At 53.0% G+C, this 18,731-nt stretch overlaps 7 protein-coding genes across 7 annotated transcripts; 2 read left to right on the forward strand and 5 right to left on the reverse strand.

The window, feature by feature from the left end:
* Positions 1–1,939: 1,939 nt before the first annotated feature.
* On the reverse strand, positions 1,940–3,762 carry BDP81DRAFT_480608 (MFS general substrate transporter; the record flags this gene model as incomplete). Its single annotated transcript, XM_060594933.1, has 4 exons — positions 1,940–2,379; positions 2,461–3,343; positions 3,406–3,597; positions 3,697–3,762. The coding sequence occupies 4 exons, from the start codon at positions 3,760–3,762 to the stop codon at positions 2,045–2,047; spliced, it is 1,476 nt and encodes a 491-aa protein (XP_060446279.1). The 3' UTR covers positions 1,940–2,044.
* A 37-nt stretch (positions 3,763–3,799) lies between these two features.
* BDP81DRAFT_425672 (uncharacterized protein) lies at positions 3,800–4,104 on the forward strand. The gene has a single exon (XM_060590243.1). It carries the CDS (start codon positions 3,898–3,900, stop codon positions 4,081–4,083), a length of 186 nt encoding a protein of 61 aa, XP_060446280.1. The 5' UTR covers positions 3,800–3,897; the 3' UTR covers positions 4,084–4,104.
* A 93-nt stretch (positions 4,105–4,197) lies between these two features.
* BDP81DRAFT_425673 (uncharacterized protein) lies at positions 4,198–8,686 on the reverse strand. Its single transcript, XM_060590244.1, has one exon. It carries the CDS (start codon positions 8,241–8,243, stop codon positions 4,362–4,364), a length of 3,882 nt encoding a protein of 1,293 aa, XP_060446281.1. The 5' UTR covers positions 8,244–8,686; the 3' UTR covers positions 4,198–4,361.
* Positions 8,687–10,176: 1,490 nt separating this feature from the next.
* BDP81DRAFT_448797 (uncharacterized protein) lies at positions 10,177–11,304 on the forward strand (the record flags this gene model as incomplete). The annotated part of the gene is made up of 1 exon (XM_060592334.1): positions 10,177–11,304. The coding sequence occupies one exon, from the start codon at positions 10,177–10,179 to the stop codon at positions 11,302–11,304; it is 1,128 nt and encodes a 375-aa protein (XP_060446282.1).
* Positions 11,305–11,779: 475 nt separating this feature from the next.
* On the reverse strand, positions 11,780–13,124 carry BDP81DRAFT_517164 (uncharacterized protein; the record flags this gene model as incomplete). The annotated part of the gene is made up of 6 exons (XM_060595897.1): positions 11,780–12,103; positions 12,230–12,493; positions 12,536–12,587; positions 12,666–12,751; positions 12,873–13,015; positions 13,106–13,124. The coding sequence occupies 6 exons, from the start codon at positions 13,122–13,124 to the stop codon at positions 11,780–11,782; spliced, it is 888 nt and encodes a 295-aa protein (XP_060446283.1).
* Positions 13,125–14,122: 998 nt separating this feature from the next.
* On the reverse strand, positions 14,123–14,926 carry BDP81DRAFT_317235 (uncharacterized protein; the record flags this gene model as incomplete). The annotated part of the gene is made up of 2 exons (XM_060584239.1): positions 14,123–14,737; positions 14,828–14,926. The coding sequence occupies 2 exons, from the start codon at positions 14,924–14,926 to the stop codon at positions 14,123–14,125; spliced, it is 714 nt and encodes a 237-aa protein (XP_060446284.1).
* Positions 14,927–15,531: 605 nt separating this feature from the next.
* Positions 15,532–18,132, reverse strand: BDP81DRAFT_448800 (mechanosensitive ion channel; the record flags this gene model as incomplete). The annotated part of the gene is made up of 1 exon (XM_060592335.1): positions 15,532–18,132. One exon carries the CDS (start codon positions 18,130–18,132, stop codon positions 15,532–15,534), a length of 2,601 nt encoding a protein of 866 aa, XP_060446285.1.
* Positions 18,133–18,731: the final 599 nt, after the last annotated feature.

Genomic DNA, 18,731 nt, shown 5'->3' on the forward strand with positions numbered 1-18,731 from the left:
AGTGGTAAAAAGGAATGGACCGAGTTGTTACGACCCGCGGAAGATGAAAAGATACCGTGATGAACTGAGGATTTGAATTGCGTCGGCATATTGATCACCTTATACTTCGCCATGCTGCCGGCAGGAGTCCGACATCAATTTCGACTGCCGAATGCCGACTTGACGTTTGTAAGTGGGCCAAGAGCATTAGCCCCCGAGTCTAAGATGAACCGGTGGTCCTGTCATCAGGCAAGCTAGCGGGACATCCCTTGAACTTTGACGGTCTGTTTCAACGGGCCGGTAGGATGACATGGACGAATAGACGCCGCTGTCACCCATGAAATACTCCGTAGCTCCCGGGCATCTGAATGATCCAATATCACTCCGTCACGCCGGCCCTGGTCGAAGGCGTTGACTAGAGTTAGAATGTGTCTAGGAAGCCAGCAATGATAGGGACAATTTACGCGCACTCACCTGAGTGGTGCGGTAGCCCGCTCGCGGGACATGCCTTGGCGCAACCGTAACGCCAGGTGCCGGCGAGGTCAAGAAAAGAGTAGCAAACAAAGTCAAATGGATCGTCGATCTTTTATTTACGCGAGGCAGGTTCGGAACTAGGATTGTGAAGGGAGCTTTTGAGGGTTTTCTGACATATCAACTATTTCAACCCCCCTTCCTCCACCCCTGACACAATCTTGGCTCACAATACTCTGCTTGGACATCACAGTCTTTCTCCTCGCATGAGTATTCAACACCCGAAACCCTGAATTTTGAAAATTGAAGTCAGACAAAAACTAAAAAACCCCTTTCTGTACTCTTATCAGCAAAGTCATTCACATAACAAACCTCCCATATCCAAAACGAATTCCCCCTCTCATGTTTCACGCTTCGTGTATTTGCGCTGATTTCGAAAGACGTTCTGACCAGCAGCCACAACTGCCTCCTCCCAGCCGGCGTGATTGTCTTTGTAATGCTATGGATACTGTCAGCTGATTTATCCTCAGAAATAAATGGGCATCGAGGGGAAATGAAAATCGACTTACTCTCTTGAGGCGATCCGCTGTCGTGTAGCCCACGCCACATCCCAACACACATCGGTTCGTCTTGCGTTCCTCTAGGCTTAAGACACGGTCAGTCGGCACCTTGGCGTTCTTCCGAGGGGGTTTATTGGTCTTGATCGCTCCTTTACCACCGCGTGGATTCTTCGAAGCAGGCTCCTCAAAGTCGGAGCCTGAATAGGGCTGTTGTGAGGAGCTAGGGGCGTTCTTGGGTTGCTGACGTCCTTGGGGAGGGATGTCGTCTCTCACAAAGTCATCTGGATCCGAACTACTATCCGAATCTGGTCCTTCCTGTTTTACAGCCTCTCCATCGTCCAGGTCCATCGGTTCCGGGGAGTCGCCTCTGCCTTCGACTTGTGCCTTCCCTTGCGCCCGGGCAATTTGGACGACGATGTCTCCCATAGCTTCGATGGTGGCTCTTTTTACATCTTCCCAATCCTCGACGTCGTCGCGGTTGTTAGTGTCGATGAGGAAATTTGTGATGATGTATTTAAGTTGCGCGCGGTCAAGGAACTCTGTTGATTGCGCCATTGCTAGTACCAACTTAGTAGATATCAAATCTGTGTTTAAGTGGGTTAGTAGGATTCGGGTTGTACTGAACCTTGTTCGTTGTTATTGTGTTGTTGGTGAGATGCTGAGTTGTGATTATGGTGGTTGTGTAATGCAATTGGGGTTGAGGAGACTCAATCTCATATATGTAGTCTCCCAACCGTGGAAGCAGACTTTGGAAGTCACTTGAATTAGTTGAGATCAAAGCTGGCAGTCCCAAAACAATGACATAGAAACTAAGAGACATATTGTTGGTTATGACCTTGGACAATAGTCGAGGTCCTATCTAATAAGCCAATAAACAAAGGCGATTATTCTGTCAACGAATGTAGTTCAAACAGTCAGACAATGTCCTTGTGGATTCATTGTCACTCGCCAGTGCTGAATCACTGGTGAAAGCCAACAAAGCATCGTGTGGATTCGCAAGCTTTCACCTTTCCGCATGCTTAATCGATTTCCTACTACCAAACATACCGGAAATGCACGTTCTCCCGGTCCGTCAAGTCTCTGAAGTCCGAATCCAAATGTACTCGGCTACCTCCCCGCGCAATATTCAGTCGGTCTCTCCTCCGGTTCTCGCTCCAACAGTACAGCATGTAAAGCCCCATAGTGAAGATGCTCAGAGCGTACGAGACCAGCATGGCACCCATGCCGAGGGGATAAAGCGGCGCCTGAGCCGCCTTGAAGAATTGGGGGCCAACGATGTTGCTGATGCAATATGCCACAAAGACGATAGCGTTCGTCGTGACCTTTTTGGTGTGGCCTGCCGTGTTGGCACTATTCATGCCCAAGCCAACTCAATTCGTGCCTTCGTTAGTCCAGCGATTACTCGACTCCGATAATGTATACATCAAAAACAGAAGAGAAAATGACTCACCAATATACGGCCCAAGATAGAAATAAGACCAATACAAAGCCCACAACCTTGCCGAATAATTATCAATAGGCAAAGTGTACAAAAAAACAGTAGCAACCATCCCAACAAGCAATCCGCAAACCACAAATAGCCCTCTCGCCTGCACACCTTTCCCAAACCGTCTCACACACCAGAACACCCCAAAGTTACAAACATAACTACTCAAAGTCTGCACGACCCCCGTAGGCATCATCAACAACGTCGATCTCTGCGGCGAGAACCCAAGCCCATTAACAATCAACGGCGCAAAGTTCGTCAACCCTCCATTGGGTATCGACACCCACACATTGAAAGCAAACATGAGCCACGTCTTGGGATCAACCAACGTCTCACAAAAATGCCGCCTCGAAAACGTCTTGTTCTCAATACCCAGCTGATCACCACGCAACCGCTCCACGGCCACAAACCTCTCCCTCTCCGAGATAAATTCCGCAGAGACGGGGTTATCCGGTAACAACACACCCACCACAACCCCATACACGATCGAAATCCCACCCGTAATCCAGAAGAACGAGCGCCAGGCGTTCTCGCCGGGAATAAACCCCACAGCCCAGCCCATCGTCCCCGTGATGATGGTTGAAAGGCCCGTGTAGAATAACCCCGCGCGGACGGGCTGTTCTTGGCGGGTATACCACATTGTCATAATCACAAAATTTCCCGGCGCGACGGGGGCCTCGAGGGCACCGAGTAAGACGCGCGTGACGACCATGGGGACAAAGGAGCGCGTAAACCCTGCGCCGATGAGGACTATGCCCCAGGCTATCATGACGGCGCACATTGATTTTGCGATGGGAAGGCGTTGGAGGATTTGGGAGGAGGGGAGGCACCAGATTAGGTAGCCGAACTGCGGACTAGAGGTTAGAATGGCTATCTTGAGAGTTAGAGGGGGGGAGAGGGAGGACTTGCGTAGAATGCTGAACTCACCCAGGCATATTGATCTCCCTCCAAGCCCAAGTCGTCGCGCATCCCGTACAGCGCGCCCGTGGAGGGGGTAACTTTGTCCATTGCCGGGAGGGTGATGTTGAGCCATAGGATGGGCACGAGTCGAAGATCAATTTTCCATCGTAGCTTGACTTCCTCTTGCCGATCGTAGTCCGGCTCATTGGCGAATTGGTCGGCAAGGTGCGCGGCAATGTCACGGCCCCTCCCGGCGCTGTCATTATGGTCTCGGGTGGTCTTTGCGTGTCCTTGTGACACATCGACTGCAGCGTCGGCGGAGTCTGGCTTTTTGGACTGGGTCTTCTCCTGCAATTTTTCTGTCATGGTGGGCATTCTCAAGACACGTCGTTGTCTATCTGGGCTTGGCAGGTAAGCCTCGAGGTTGATCGGGGTAGGAAGACGGAAGCTCGGCGCAATCGAAGGAATCGATACAATGGTTCCTATATCTCCAATAATACGATGATCAAAAATTCAACACCAATCGAGACTGGTAATTACCTCCTCACTTGGCGATATGCAGGTGCGGTGCTATCGGACAATTGTACGATGTTCGGACCACCCTTCACGGCCTCCGTCCTATCTCCCGGACTGAACGCCAATCACCAACAGCAATGCATAAGATATCGATACCGGATGACAGGCTGATAGTCCCATATTACACCAGATTTCGGAATGCGATGCTTGCAGAAAACAGAGAGATAATCAACCCAGAGTATGTGAGCTAGACTCTGCTTCTATCAGTGCTATTGGCGATGTCTCTTCGCATCGGAGATTTCTGTGGTCATTATGATTGATTCAATTATAAAAGATGGTACTGATGTGGTATCTAGGGACTGCATGCAACTAAATCTCGCCACCGAAAAAAGACTAACGTAGTCAATTTGAGCCATCCATCATGGCCTGGCTGAAGTTCATCTACGTGTCTACTGATAATCCCATGGATCATCGCCCCAATCGTCCCCGGAATAGTCCACAGCAGGCTTTTGGGCCCATTTATTCTGGGAAACAGGGGCTTGATTAACAGGGACTGCGCTGACGGTAGTCCGGGTTTGAGACTTCGAGAACAAAGGCTGAACAACAAGTTCGCTGTCTCCGAGTGCCTGGTCAGGACGTCCTTCAGCATTCGGGCCGGCTGATTGTGCAGTGTGACTGGCACTTTGAACAGCGGGTTGCTCCCGGTTCGGTTGAACAGCAACATGCCTCTCAACTGTGACAAGCTGCGGCCTCAGTACCGGCTGCGCTTGCGCTTCAGATACATCCATGGTCGAAACAGAAGCAGTGTCTGAAAGATTATCAATCTGGTCCATCGGTGACCCTGAGGGCAGGGCCAAGTTTCCGGGTGGCACACTGGCTGAACGTTGTTGGACCTGTTCACCAACGCCATATTGCTGTTGGGCTTGAGAAGTAGGCTGAGGCATTGGCCCTGCAACGAGAGACGCATTACTTTGAGCCAAGAGATTCTGGCGAATAGGCGCTTGCTGGATACTGCCAGTATTTTGAGCGACAGCATGGCTATCCGAGGAGGCCGAATTCCTTGGTGGGGCAAATGGCGTATATTGGACGTTGGGGACATTGTTTGGTTGTCTAGACATCACTGGCGTCGCCTGCTCACCTGCCCTTTGGTCTGTTGGTACGCCGGCAGTCATGGGATTCCTTGTCATCAGACCTTGTGGCGGAGGTGCGGGTTGCAGCGGCTGTTGAATTGGAATGCCCTGTTGTGGCGGCGGCGCCTTTTGAAGGACAGTGGACTTGCTAGAGCCTCCTTTCTTGAACTTGGACAGCCAGCCTCCCTTTTCCTTTCCGTTTGCCGAATGTTGCATTACAGGCGGGGTTGATCCGGGGCGCAATCGACTTGACTGAGGTAGACCTGCAATGTTGGCTGGAGACTGGTGCGATGGATGGTTGTTCGCCACTGGGTAATGGGCTGGATTGGAAGCAGAAGAGAAGTGAGGGCTCGGTCCAGAAGCATACATGTACCCTCGAGCGTCAGAAGGGTCTCCAGCTCCCGAGGTAGCAGAAGCAGTGTTCATCACATTGTAAATCTCATTGTGCTCGTGAATCGGGTGAAGTAGATGACCGGGAGATCTTATAGGCGTGCAAGGGCTCATTGGGCCAAGTGCGTTTTGCGACGGAAGGGTCACCGTGGGACGAGATGGGCGACTTGCCAATTTCCCGGACTGGCGATTTTCCTCGGTTGGATACGATGGCTGTGATGTGATCGGGGGTTTAGGTCCTGAAGGTAGACCACCAGATTGTCCTGGTTGCATGCCCGTAGGATGCACCGAAAATGGCCTCGAAATGTCATGGGCAGCCTCAGCTGCACTAGTACCGCTTGTCTCCCAATGAACCGAGTCGAAGTGAGGTTGTACTTGGCCTTGGCTCTGATCGGACAACTCGTACCTTTCTGGCTGTAATTGCTGGGATACCGGCAGTGCCACTTGATCCGCCATGCTACTAGATGGTAGGGAATGTCGGCGATTCGATGAAGGAGTCCAGGTTTCACCAAAAGTCTGCGACTCCATGACCTGATCGGGATGGGGCATGGCCACTGTCGATACTGGAACCTTCCCTGGTCGAGCTGGAGGAACTTGGCTCTCCGCAGGCTTGTAGGCTTGTCGGGCAGTCTCCATTGCCGTCAATGCAGGAGAGGGGCCAGAAATTGAGGCTGTCCTCAATCCTGCGGTACCAAACCCAGCACCAGACTGCGATGAATATGAGTTCGAATTCCCCCCATGGAAGAAGCCCGACGAATGACGTCTTCCCTCGCTCTCTAGTGGTGACTGAGTTTGGAGAGGAACGGACGACTGGCTGCCCGTGGGAGGCCCAAGGGAGGAGACCTCACTCGAAGCATACGACGTCTGCCGAGGTCGCCCCCCGTCTGGTATAGAATCATGTCGTTGCGTGCCATCGAGAGGGCAGTCTATCGATGCTCGGTGTTGACTATTAGACAGAGGTTGTTGGCGAATATCACTCTGTGCCCGCGGACGCTGTAGAAAGGCCGGCGCTGGTGGGGTGTTTGTCGCAGGCAACGGATCATTTTGGCTTAGCATTCGGTACTGGTCTTGCGATGACTGGATAGGCGTCGTTTCGGGCCGTTGAACGTCAGGACCTTGCGGTCGGAGTCCCTTTTGACTTGCGAGACCCGGTTGAAACGCGGCGTATTGTACCTCCTTTCCTTTCTCTTTCTTACTTGGGATATCGGCAGATGCTGGCTGCGGTGGTGACGGTTCCTGAGCTCGGTTCTGTGGTTGTCCTCTTGCTGGTTTCAGCACCGATGGAAAGTGTTGCAAGGGTCCCTGTGTGACGAGACCTGAAGTTTGGCTGGCTGAGTTGAGAGCCCTCTGGTCACTGGCAGGAGGGCTTGGGGCTTGAGACGAATCGATAGGAACTTTTGGCGGTAGCTGAGGAGGCCTGAGAACAGAGGGCATACTTGTCTGATGAAACTTGGTCCGTGGTCCCATCATTAATGACCCATCCCGAGCAAGAGAATTACGATGTTCTCGGCGCTTGTAGTCAGTCGTGCTCGACTGCTCTGAAGGTGCGCTGCTGACTACCCCAGGTACATAGGGTTGGTATTGGGTCTGCTTACCCGCCGACTTGGAAGGCTTCCTCTTAATGGTGAAAGAACCACTTCCGCCAGCACCTGGAGAGGGGCCTTGCGTTGGTTGCGGCGCCGGCTGAGGCACCACCTCTGGCAGAGAGTGATCAGGAGTCGTTATTCCTGTGGCTGAATCGCGCCGAGACTCCTGTGAAACTTGAGATTTCCGAGAGGGTGACGAATTCTGAGGCCTCGATCCAGTTCCAAAGGTAGCGCCATAGAGGGCTGCGTCGCTCATGTTCGTCTGGTGTAGCAAATCGTGAGTAGACTGTGTTGGCGGCTGCGGCCTTGTTTCCGCCGGACTTGACCGCTCTGGCAGTTCAGCAATGCCCAAATCTGCAAAATTCGTCTCGATAGGTGCTAAGACTGCGGTGTCGGCCATCTCGACCGGATCAGGATGGGTTTCGATGTGAGCTGGCGCCGTGTGCTCGGTTGCCATTTCGGCCATGGTCCCCACTGGGTCCCACGGCGGTCTCTGGAAACTTGCTGAATATCCCGGCCGGGGCTTTTCAACTGAATCGAGGAGTGGAACACCAGGAGACGGCGGGAGAGTCTGGTTGGGGTCCGGACTGGTATCAGTGTTGATGTTGAGAGGCTGCTCGGCGAGCACCATCTCTGCCGGTGCCTCTGATACAGCTTCAGCGCCTCGCACAGGCACACTGTTGATGATGGAGGGAGTATTGGTCTCGCTTTGCAGGGGTGACACTCCCGACTTTATACTGGCAACATCGAGCCTCGCATGATTCTTATTACTGCTGCCTCGGCCGCCTTCACCAACGCCCGGCTTGCCCAATGCCTCCTCGCGCTCGTCCTCATCAGCTTCCGGGCTGATGTCGTCGTAGGCACCGGGGCCGAGATACATGAAGTTCTCGGGCTGGAAGAAGAAGCCGTCACTATCGTCATCGTCGTTGCCCATGGGCCCTCCGAAGCCACTTCGACTCATACCAAAATCGGACATGGGTCCGCCAGTAGCGCGCATCTGGGATGTGGGATTGGCATCGGCCGTGGTTCGTCTTTTGAGCTGTTGCTGGCTCTCGAGTTTCTCTTCGGGGGCAAGCTCGGGGGCTGGCGAAAAGCAGTCAACGAAGTCTGGAAACTCGTCGCCCTCTTTCGGGAAGTGGAACTGTTCATGGCCGTTGGGCCTGTAGCGGTAGAGCCAGCGGGAGCCATCATAGTCCCATTCCCAGCCGGTGGGCAGGGCCGCCATGGTGCCGAGGCAGTAAGCGTTCTCGATTCGGGGAGATGTGAAGTCGTAGAGCCTCGAGGTTCTGAAGGGGGTTTCCCTTTGCAGGATTCCTTGTAGGGTCGCAATCTGATTGGTAGGCACACCAACAGCCCTGTTGGGAGGTGTCGGACGGGCGAAGTCCGATGCTCGGAGTCTTTGATACTGACCCTACTGCGGGAAGACCGTTGTCGTTGGAGGAAGAGAATAGCGTTTGGAAGAGCAAGTCGTCAGACAGGATTACGAAGGTTCATTGCCGCGTCAAGGTTGCTCGCGATGGCGACACGACATCGTCACGTCAAGAGAAAGGGGAGGATGGGAGCGAACGTGGCGCCAGGCGTTGTTTTTCTGCGACATGGCTTCGATGGCATAGCACCTGGGCAAGGTAATAAACGGAGGGAAAGAGGTACGAATAGGCCCAACAATAGTCGGCTAGACTGAATCTAGCTGCAGTGCGGCTGAGCTGCATGGGCGTGTGGACGTTGGCGTTGTCTCTCTGGTCGAGGATGCGTGTGATGAAAGAGGAATGGAGCGGGGAGCTACACTACATGTCCAGGCAACAACGAACTATTTGCTCCCTGCTGGGTACAGGGTGCAAGTCACTCCACCCCCAATGCGGCTTGGCTTTATTTTTAGGGGTCTTTGGGGGTCCATTGGGCCTTGCCCGGGGTCCTTCGGTGCTTGGGTAACATCCCCCGGACCGCTTCAGCGGAGTCTGTGTGGTGTGGTGGCTGATCTCCGGCAATCTACTCCGTTTCATTGGACAACGACGTTTGCTGACTGTGCATCTTCCTCGACCTCTGCACCTCGCAGTACTCGATTATTAACTTTTAACTTACACACGTCTGCCTAATACGACGGCATCGTAGGCATGAAAGGTGCTCGACGTGGTCTTGATCAGATTCTATCAGCAACGCTCAATACCTTGAACATTCGGCCTTATTCGACAGGATGAGGACAGCGTCAAAGAGAGATCATCCAGTCGCCAAGGACCATCCCTGTTCACAGCTCCATCCGCAAATGTCATCCCATGCTCTGCCCGTGATCAAACGAGGCACTCCCCGGCACTCCACGTGCTACAAAAGCTTTAACTGTTTCCGGACCTGTAACATAGTTTAGATTAGCATAGACCATGTCGGCATAGCGCCCGGCACGTCCTTTTGTTACCAGACGTTAAATACATCATCATCATCATCAACTGTTTCCGGATTTTAAACGAAAGGTTCATCCCGAATGCCACCTTCTGCCTGACCAGATCATTCAGATGCAAGGCCGAATTGTCATGGGAGTGTTCAGATGGGGAAGTGGAAGGTAAGTGTCGGCCTCGATCCTTCCGGGAACACCGGTCATGGGCGAGATCATTGCTGGCATCTCTGGTTTGCCCTTTCTAGATGGAGAGCAACTGCATCGTACCTTCGAAACTGTCTCATCTCCATGTGAAGTATCACCATGTTGAGACTTTCTCTATTGCGGCAGGAGGTACTCAAGGACAGTCGTTACGGCCTTCGTCTCTCTTTCCTTTCCACTCATTTGCTCTGAGATGTTGTTTTCGTGAGGGAACTGGCCCCCCAGCCGCAATGTGGTCACTTACACGGTTGGTCTCAGGCACTCGTGCCAATCTCTTTCCGTGGCAGGAACCCCCAAGACTCAAACATTGAGAAACGGCAAGAATCAGTTTCATCATATTGAGTCTCCTTCCCATCTTCCAGCTGTCTTCTTGAACTGCGTCTGCCTCTGCCACTGGCTCCATATCTTCCATCGTCCACCTCCATCTTCTCTCCTCCAACCCTCCTTCAACACCCTCGACAGCACCACAAATCTTGGACCGCAACCTCATCACCTCGAAACCTCAAACCTCGTTCTTTTTTGGTTCTGTCCTTTTGCCCCGTCTTTACCTTGGTTCTCCTCACCCAACAAGATGACTTTCTCTCGCACTCTCAAGGCCTTTACGGCTATGTCTTCCCTGAATCCTCTCAATCTGCATCGCCTCGCCCACACCAACGCTGATCAGAATCTGGTTCTGGCTGACTGCGGCATTGGTTCCAACCCGGAGAACCTGACCTGGTCCACGTCCCGCCAGATGAACTGGTACAGGGGTGCCATCTGGTCGACTCCGGCTGAGACCGACCCCGCTCCTCCTGATATGGTTGTCGAGATGCCTTACAACGATGGCAAATACCCCTGGAACTACGAGGGTGCCTCTGCAACCTTTTCCAACGGCGATACCTGGTCTGCCTGGATCGAAGACGGCACTCCGGAGCTCCTGCGTGCCGGCAAGGCCATGAGCACCAAGGATGGCGGTACCACTCTCTGGTGCTACACTTACCGTGGACGCCCTATCAGTATGAGTGCTTCCGGCAACTCTACCTGTGTCTCAGCTTTCATCTGCAACCACCTTGAGAACGGTCCGACTCCTTGGGCCAGACTCCCCGGCGTCTGGGTGCCTACAGACAACGGAACTGCCTCCACAGGTGGTACCAACAGCTCCTCTGTGGATGCAAGAACCCTCAGCGTCAAGGTCGAAGTCAGCCCCCGCCCAGCCATCTGGTACGGCACGATTGCCCATTTCTTGAGCAGCATTCTCTTCACCACGGACGGCTACTGTAGCCCTTACTCCTTCTCGAACCGCCTCAACTCAACCGTCACGGCCCATTGTCAAGGCACTAACGCCACTCCTCTCAACTTCCTGCCCGTCTTCTTCAACGCCCTTAAAAACCTGGGTACCGTCCCAGGCTCTGATGGCTACTTCGTCTACAACCACGGGCCAGCCCCCTTCGCCAATGACACCTCTGACGACACCCTCACCCTTCCTTCAACCTTCAATCTCACGGCATACGACATGGCCACTGGAGAGCTCAAGGGCTTCATTGGGTACGAGATAAAGTGGCCGGAGCCCGGTATGGGAATTCACTGCAGCGAGTGCAACGCCACCAAATTCAACGACGACTACAACACGGCTATTGCCTCGGCATTCGATGTACTGTACCCAATGTACTCTGAAGTCATTATCGAGAGCAACTGTACCTTTGCTACGCTCTGTTGGTAACGGCATTATTACTTGGAGTTTCTGGTAATGATGTTATGTTCTGCTGTTGTATTGATATGGATGGGTTCAAGTTTATGTCGTGTACAGCTTCAGCTTGAGCTCGAAATCTGCTTGTCGAAGACAGGGGTTGATGGAAACCATAAGAGATATTGGGAGGGGCGGTTGATCAAACAACCTTCAGATGACCGTCCATTACATTTCTTTTAACGGCGACTTTGCAGTAGGGTTATGAAGGTCTCATGTATCTTGTAGACCTCAAATCAAGCATCATATCAAATGTCCCATCTTCAACTGTCAACAGCATCATTCATTAGCTTTCCTACATAGTGATGCCTTGGCTGTCTTTCTGCTCTATTCTCTCTCAGCTGCCGAGGCATTATGGGGACGTGCCCTTTCATGGGTCCGGAACTTCGACTCCTGTGATATCGAAATCTCCTCATTCCCAACGCGGTAACTTCGTTGATTTCACCCCGATTCAAACATACTCGAAACACATCTTATCCCCGCGAATGTCCATCGTGTCCTTGATCGTAATATTCTCCGCCAACCCAGGCATCCACAAAACATGCTCCAGCGTCGTGACATTGCCACCCCCGTCACCGAAGTACGGGAGGAACATGTCCTCCGGCAGAACTTTTGGTTGCGCGTCGAGAAAGATCTGGTTTGCCGCGACGTTGGGGCCGCCCATTGCGTAGAGTCTTCCGGGGGAGGAAGTCTGCCATTCCCACCAGAGGCGGTCGAAGTTTGTGTGGTGGAGGTAGAAGATTGGGTCCGCTGGGGAGCGCGCGTGGTGGCGCATCTGTGATGGTTAGTCTTGATTTCGATGGTTCTTCTTGTTGAGAGCAACTCTTTCTAGTAGCTCGGTGTTGGGGGAGTAGGAAAGTTGGAGATCGAGGTAGAAGCTGAAGGGGGAGAGAAAACTCACGATGCCACCGACGCCTAGGTGTCCACCACTATGCGGCGTGTTTCCCAGACACCCCAACATCTCGGCGTAATCATCACCTTTGTCAAGCGCCATACAGGGCTCCACGACAGTGAGTTGGGAAACCGTATCGAAAGCCGTCTGGTTTAGCGCGCGCGTGAGACAGACGCCGCCTCCGTCTGGCGCATCGCGTTCGAACTGTGTGTTGAAGCGGACGCGGTAGTCCGCAAAGGCGCCGTCGAGAATGCAATTTGAGGCGTCGGTTCTCTCTGTGCCGAAGGCTTTGGTGGACGATGCGGTGTCTCAGACGGAGGCGTTTTGGATTGGGTAGAGGGGTTGGTCTGCTTGTTCGTCCCAGTAGCTGGATTAGGTGTAAGTTGTTTAGGTTTGGGATTTGAGGTTCTTGAGGGAATGGGAGAGGAGGGGAAGGTTGACGTACGGGTATGGGCCGGTGTAGCCGCATTCGTTGCGGAGGAGGTCTTCGTGGATTTTGGTGTACCATCTATGCCAGGGGAACAAGGCGCCCTATTTTGGAGTCAATCGATTAGTTCCATAGAGCACCTTTGAGTTCAAACCATTGTTTTCTGATGCGGAGTCGAACAGGCATCACGATGGTCTTGAAGCTTTTGAGTGTATCACGTAACACTGTGTGGATATACCGAACCTGCGCAATATGCGCAACAACCAACTCTTCCCAACGGCTCGTTGCGCCCCAGCTTCCGACTTTGGCTGGTGCTTGGGAGGGGTCCATCAGGCACAGCGTTGAGTTCACGTAGCTTGCTTTTTCGTCTTCCGATAGGGCGGTCCATGGTGTGCGGATTGAGGGGTTGGTTCAGGTTGCAGATGTAGTTGATGCTGCCGTGAGTAGGGCAGCTAGACAGAGGAGTATTTTCGCCATGATTTTATTTCCACTTAGAAGAAGCTTCTTGATTTTGGAAATGAGTGACTAAAGAGATCGAGGTATCACTTGAAATGATCAGAATCGGTGAGGAGGATGTGCGGGCGCGAAAGAAACGAGTGGAATGCCCCTTGCGTAGGTAACACAAAGGAACGACGGGCGAGAAAGGATCAAGGAACGACTAGGAACATCGAGAGGTCACAACAGCCATTGACGCCATCGTCAACTTATGCTATACCTGCCCTTAATTAGGGACACTATGCGTATTCCTGAAGAAGATCCGCTTAGACAAGACCTCCTTCTTCATTACCCCGAGGGCCCGAACGTCCACATCTGTACAGAGCTCCGTGTCTTGGCTATTTAGGTAACAAGTCGAATCATCTGATTCCTTATAGAATTGCCCATTTAGACGGGTTTGCCATGGGTCTTCCCCTGAGAAACTGCCCGAAGCCCCAAGAAATAGAGCGTGAAAAGCTTGGCGGCCATGTTGTGAGAAGTTGAGGCAAGCCAATCCCTGGGGACTATTTAATCTAAGTTGCCATTTTAGACTTCTCCGGGCCTCCCATCCCGGGCTTTATACCTTCGCGGCCCCGCTCCGGCGGAAGATCGTTGGAGAATTGAGCTTCTGACCTAGAGGTTCATGTTGATTAAGTAGGGAGTGAATCTGGTCAACGGACTACTCAGCCAAGACACAGCTTCTTAGTTGGCATGATACAAATTCAGACAGGGAAATCGAGGTCCCCAAAGGTCTGCCTGTTCTCACTGCTAATTTGCGAATATTTGCCTTCCGGGTTCCCGCACGATATCCATCCGCCATGCCGACTTTCCCGCTTAGCCGAAAAAACAAAGCCTTGGGGACAGGAGAACCAAAACCTTATCCGCAAGCTCGGGTTTGTGCAGTTGAAAATGGCAGGTAAAGCCGATTCTTAAAATTAAGGTATGTTGATATATCCTTGGCACTATCGGAGGTGCATCTTTTGCCGGGAAAGCCGTCGCGTCTATTCCGGATAACCAGGCATTGCATTCCGGGGGAGGACGGTCCCGAAGAGCTGGGGCACATTATAGATTCTCCTCCGACAGTAGACGACATAGAACGAGGGACTAATCCCACACCCCGCATCCCATCCAGCAGCACACTCCCACCTGCAATCTATATACTCACTAAACCACTCAGGCGTCTTGACCATCTCAGCAGCGCCCTGCTCAGCTAGGGCCGGAGAATCAGAATACCGTCCAACTAAAAAGCCGGCCTGGTACCTCGACTTGACCTCCGTCAACCCCGGGCCAGCGAGGTTATCCACATATCTCGCTAAATCACAAAACTCCTCAGGAAACCTCAAAGTCTCTCTAACATCCTCTTTGCACCTCTTCTTCAGATATTCCTCCAGGAGGGAAACCCAAGCCTCGTTGAGAGCTACATCTTCCTCGGAAGGGTTCCGGCCAGCGGGGCTCGTGCCCTGTAGGTCGTATACGACACAGAGCTCGTCCCAGCGCGTGAGGATCTCACGCGGCGTGGAGACGAACGAGGAAAGACTCACGTCGAAAATGGGATGCATGGCCTCGAGACGGAGATCGCTAATGTCTTCGTCGTCTTCCAAATCGCCTTCTTCTGGCTCCGCGTCAGCGACTAGAAATACTAAGGGGCACAAAGTTAGGACGTTTGTGGCTAGCCATGGCAACGTGACTACTTACTTTCACAGAACAGACATACTATAAACCTCGACGAAACGACGGTTGCGTTCCGAGATGCGAGAGCGGTAGGCCTTGAGGGCAGCCTCGATCTCTTCGGGAGGAGAGTACATGGTCGCTGGTATTGCATATGACGAAGAGAAAGAGAGACAAAGAGAGGGAAAAGAGTGTAGTGTTGGGAAGCATAGAAGGTGAGACGTCTGGCGCGCCTCTCGAACTGTGCCGCTGGGCCCCCCGCAAAGGCTGCATATTTTCAAAAAGCCCTGTTAGTCCAGTCGGTCCCGGACTGGCTTGTGACAACAGGAACTACGATGGGATCAGCAATTATAAGATGAGCAACCGAAAACCAACCGAAAACCATCGAGAAAGGCGACAATGGGAAGAACAATGATACGAATTAGGAATCGAGATTTCTATTTGGGTATTTTACCCCGATTTCTGTCTGTCCAAAAGCGTCTTTTCGCTCCTGATGCCATTTTCTCTGAAATGAACTCCGTCGACACCTTGCGACAGATACTCGGGCATTCTACCCAAGTCCTTCAATACGCAATGGTGATCATGCACATCTCCCTCAATCTTCTCTATCTCTGTGGCTTCTTTCGCTTCGCTGATTACATATATCGCATTATGAAAAGAGTGTAAGGGCCCCCAAGCTTGAGGGCATGGGAAAAGACTTTTGTTCTGTCGAATAAGGGATTCTCATCGTCGATGCGTTGGCCTAAACGATGTCGCCGGTTTTGGTTCGGCTTGAACTCCGGGGCCGGCCAAAGAAGCGTCGGCGCTGAGACCCAGAATCGTGGCTGGCTCTCGAGGCTGCGGCGCCTGAAGTCGCGCTTTCCGGCCGTTCGAGATCGGATCGTTCGCGGATACTGTGGAGACGAGCGACGTGCGGTTGGTGGACCTCTTTGCGAGCCTCAAACACGTCCTGAAAGTCGCTCCAGTTGTTATCGATGAAAGGTGTCATACCAGTGCGGGAATCGGCGCGAGCACGAGTGGCCACGGCAGTACCCGCCGCAGTAGACTGAGTAGTGGAGTGAATGGAGTGAGCGTCGCCGCCAGGCGTCGCAGGTTCGATGCCACTGGGACCACCATTCTTTGAAGAGTCGTACGAAGGAGGAGCGCCGCCTGCCCAGTAGAAGGGGGTGTTGCGGGAACCACCGGGTTGCACCTGCCAAGGGCCCTGGAGACCGACAGCGCGAACCTCGGCCATGAGCTGGGCGGCGAACTTGTTGTGTCTTTGGAGACGGAGCAGCTCGTTCTGGAAGTTGGACTTGTGGAAGAAGATCAAGTTCATGGTGAAAGATTGAACCTCGTTGAGAGTGCGGACTTCGGTAATGATGCGAGGTTGGTAGTCGCGCTTGTGTTCGAGGCAGAAGTTGAGCATGCGGGACTTGAGCTCTTCAATGAGCTCCGGATCAGTGCCGAAACCAAGCTTAAGCTCGATGGGGTCGGCTAGGCCAGCGGAACGACGCTGATTAAGGATGAACAGAGTGTTGAGTACGCTGTTGGGTGCCTGTACGATGTGACCTTCCATCTTCTTGAACTCGGTGTAGAGCAGGGAGATTTCCGTAACGTAGTAATCGTCACCAGTTCCCGTGGTACCAGTGTTGCCGTAGACAGTGACTCGGTCACCGACATCGAACGGGTGTTTGACGAATACGAAGATGATGGATTGCAGGAACTCTTGAGCGCTAGCCTGGAGCAACCATGCGAGACCCAGGAAACTGGATCCGGCAGATGCGAGGCCAGCGGCAGCAGAGCCCGAGAGAATGGAGATAAAGACGATGATGGCGATGATGACAATGACGACGAGGAAGACCTTGTCGAGCTTCTTGATGACGGAATCGAGATCCTTCAACGAGGCAGCGATGGCCTTGCGCTCGAGGTGAATTTCGTTGCAAGTGAGTTCCATCTCTTCCATGGAAATGTCACCATTGAGATCCTTGTCGAAAATGCTAAAGGCATGTTCAGCCTCTTCGGTGGTCTTAAAGGCGGACTGCATGTCTTCAAGGTAGATGGTTTCCTGGCCATCCTTGGCAAGACTGCGGAAGATGAGGCGGGCGAGAGAATGGGCAGAACCTGTGTTGCGCAACATCTCGTAGGTGATCTTGCGGGCGTGGTTGAAGGCGACCTTTCGTCCTATGAAGTCGTTTCCAACGCGAGCCGCAACGCCACCGGCCTTGTTGAAGGCGGTGCGAACATTCTTTCCAACGACACCCATTGGGGTACGGGCGCCTGATCTGTTGCCGTTCTCAGTCGTGAGCCAAATGGAGTCCTCGCGGTTGATTCGCATCTTGGAGTGCTCGTATAAGTGCACCAGATGGTCGATGTCGCTCTTGTTCGTCTCGATTCGCTGGACGTATGTGCGCTGATGGAAAGAAGTGGCAATCCACTGGATGCAGATCTTCTCGGCCCAGTTCAAACCAGCCAGGACCAAGAAGGCGATAATGACTTTCTGGACGATATCAACCCATTTGAGGTCGGGCTTCGTGTCTGTATCCGGGTTGAATCCGTCGGGGAGAACGCGATGGTCATCGAGGATCGGTGAGTAGGAACACAGAATGGCAAGCATCCACATGAAGAGGGCAGTGTGCAGCTCGAGACCCTGGCCAATGTCCTTCCACTTCTTGTGGTTCGAAGAGCCCATGACAATGGCAATACCGCCAAAGGTGAGAGGCATGAAGCTGGTAACCATGCGCGTAGCCCACAATGAGCACCAGACAACCTCGAGCCAGATTCCGAACCAAGTGAGGTAGACGCCGTAAGCACCGCCGACGGTGGCGCTTTCGGCGTCAACGGCGAAGTGACCGATAAGAACTGGAATGAGAAGGAGCGCGGCACCGGGAATCAAGTAAACCAAGTACCGGAAAACGCGCGGGAACTTCCTCAACCACTTCCACAGTTTGAATGCAAAGGCACCAGCCTTCTTCTCGGGCGGCCCCTTGCCAATATCGGCATTGTTTGGGCCGTTGGTAGCGAAGACATCCTCGGGTTCCATCTCGCGGGTCCTACCCTGGCGAGAACGCTGCTGGGAAATGTCATGTTCTTGGTTGGAAACAAGGCGCTCGGCGCGCAACAGCTCCAAGTCGTCGTTGAGGCGCGAGGCCTGTTCTCGTGAATCTTGCGGAGACATTGGTCCGGCATGTGTCTCTTGGGGGATATGAAGGTGGTTGTCGGTGTTTAATCTCGTCAACTTTTCCGGGTGTGTTGGTTGAGAATTGGGATCAGTTGCGGTCTGGAGACTATCGTCCGTATGCTGAGAATGCTTCTCATTTTCGTCCGAATTGGCGCGATCGCGATTATTCGTTGGCGTCGTCATGATGGGCGGGATGATGGGGCCGCGAGGGGCCGTCGGTTGAGATGGGCAGGATTATGTGGTGTAAGTGAACGAGTGAAATGGGATGTACCCAAGGTAAAAGTTGCGGTCGCTTTGATTTAAGAGGGAGCAAGATATCCTCCCTCCTACTTTGTGCAGGTAAAGGCGAATAGGCCCGATAAATGCCGTCAGAGGCAAAAAGAATGCCAGTAAGGTGATGTAAAATCGCGATTGGCGTTCGCGGTCGGGTCGTTCCGCTGTTTTTCTCGGTGAGGGAGAGTTGCCGCCGGTCGGTGGTGACAAAGGCGCAAATACTCCGCGGTGTGTTCCGGGTGGAAGTAGCTATGACCACCGGCAAGAACCGCGATGGAGATGTGCAGGAGCGAGGAGGAAGGTCGAGTCGACTCTTCAGCCAAGAAGAATCAAGTCGATAATTGGTACCTTTCCCGTTTCCCCGTGGGTGAATTGTACCTTGAAGACAGGTAAAGCTGGGGAAGGAGCTCTTGTTGGAAGGTCAAGGGGGGAGGTGGGCTGGATGAAATATTTCTTGGGAGGTGCACCTTCCCTTCTTTTCTCAATGGGAAAGCTTCGATGGAAGTCAC

The sequence above is a fragment of the Colletotrichum phormii genome (assembly GCF_030913505.1).
Source record: "Colletotrichum phormii strain CBS 102054 chromosome Unknown BDP81scaffold_8, whole genome shotgun sequence".
NCBI classification, from domain to species: Eukaryota; Fungi; Ascomycota; class Sordariomycetes; order Glomerellales; family Glomerellaceae; genus Colletotrichum; species Colletotrichum phormii.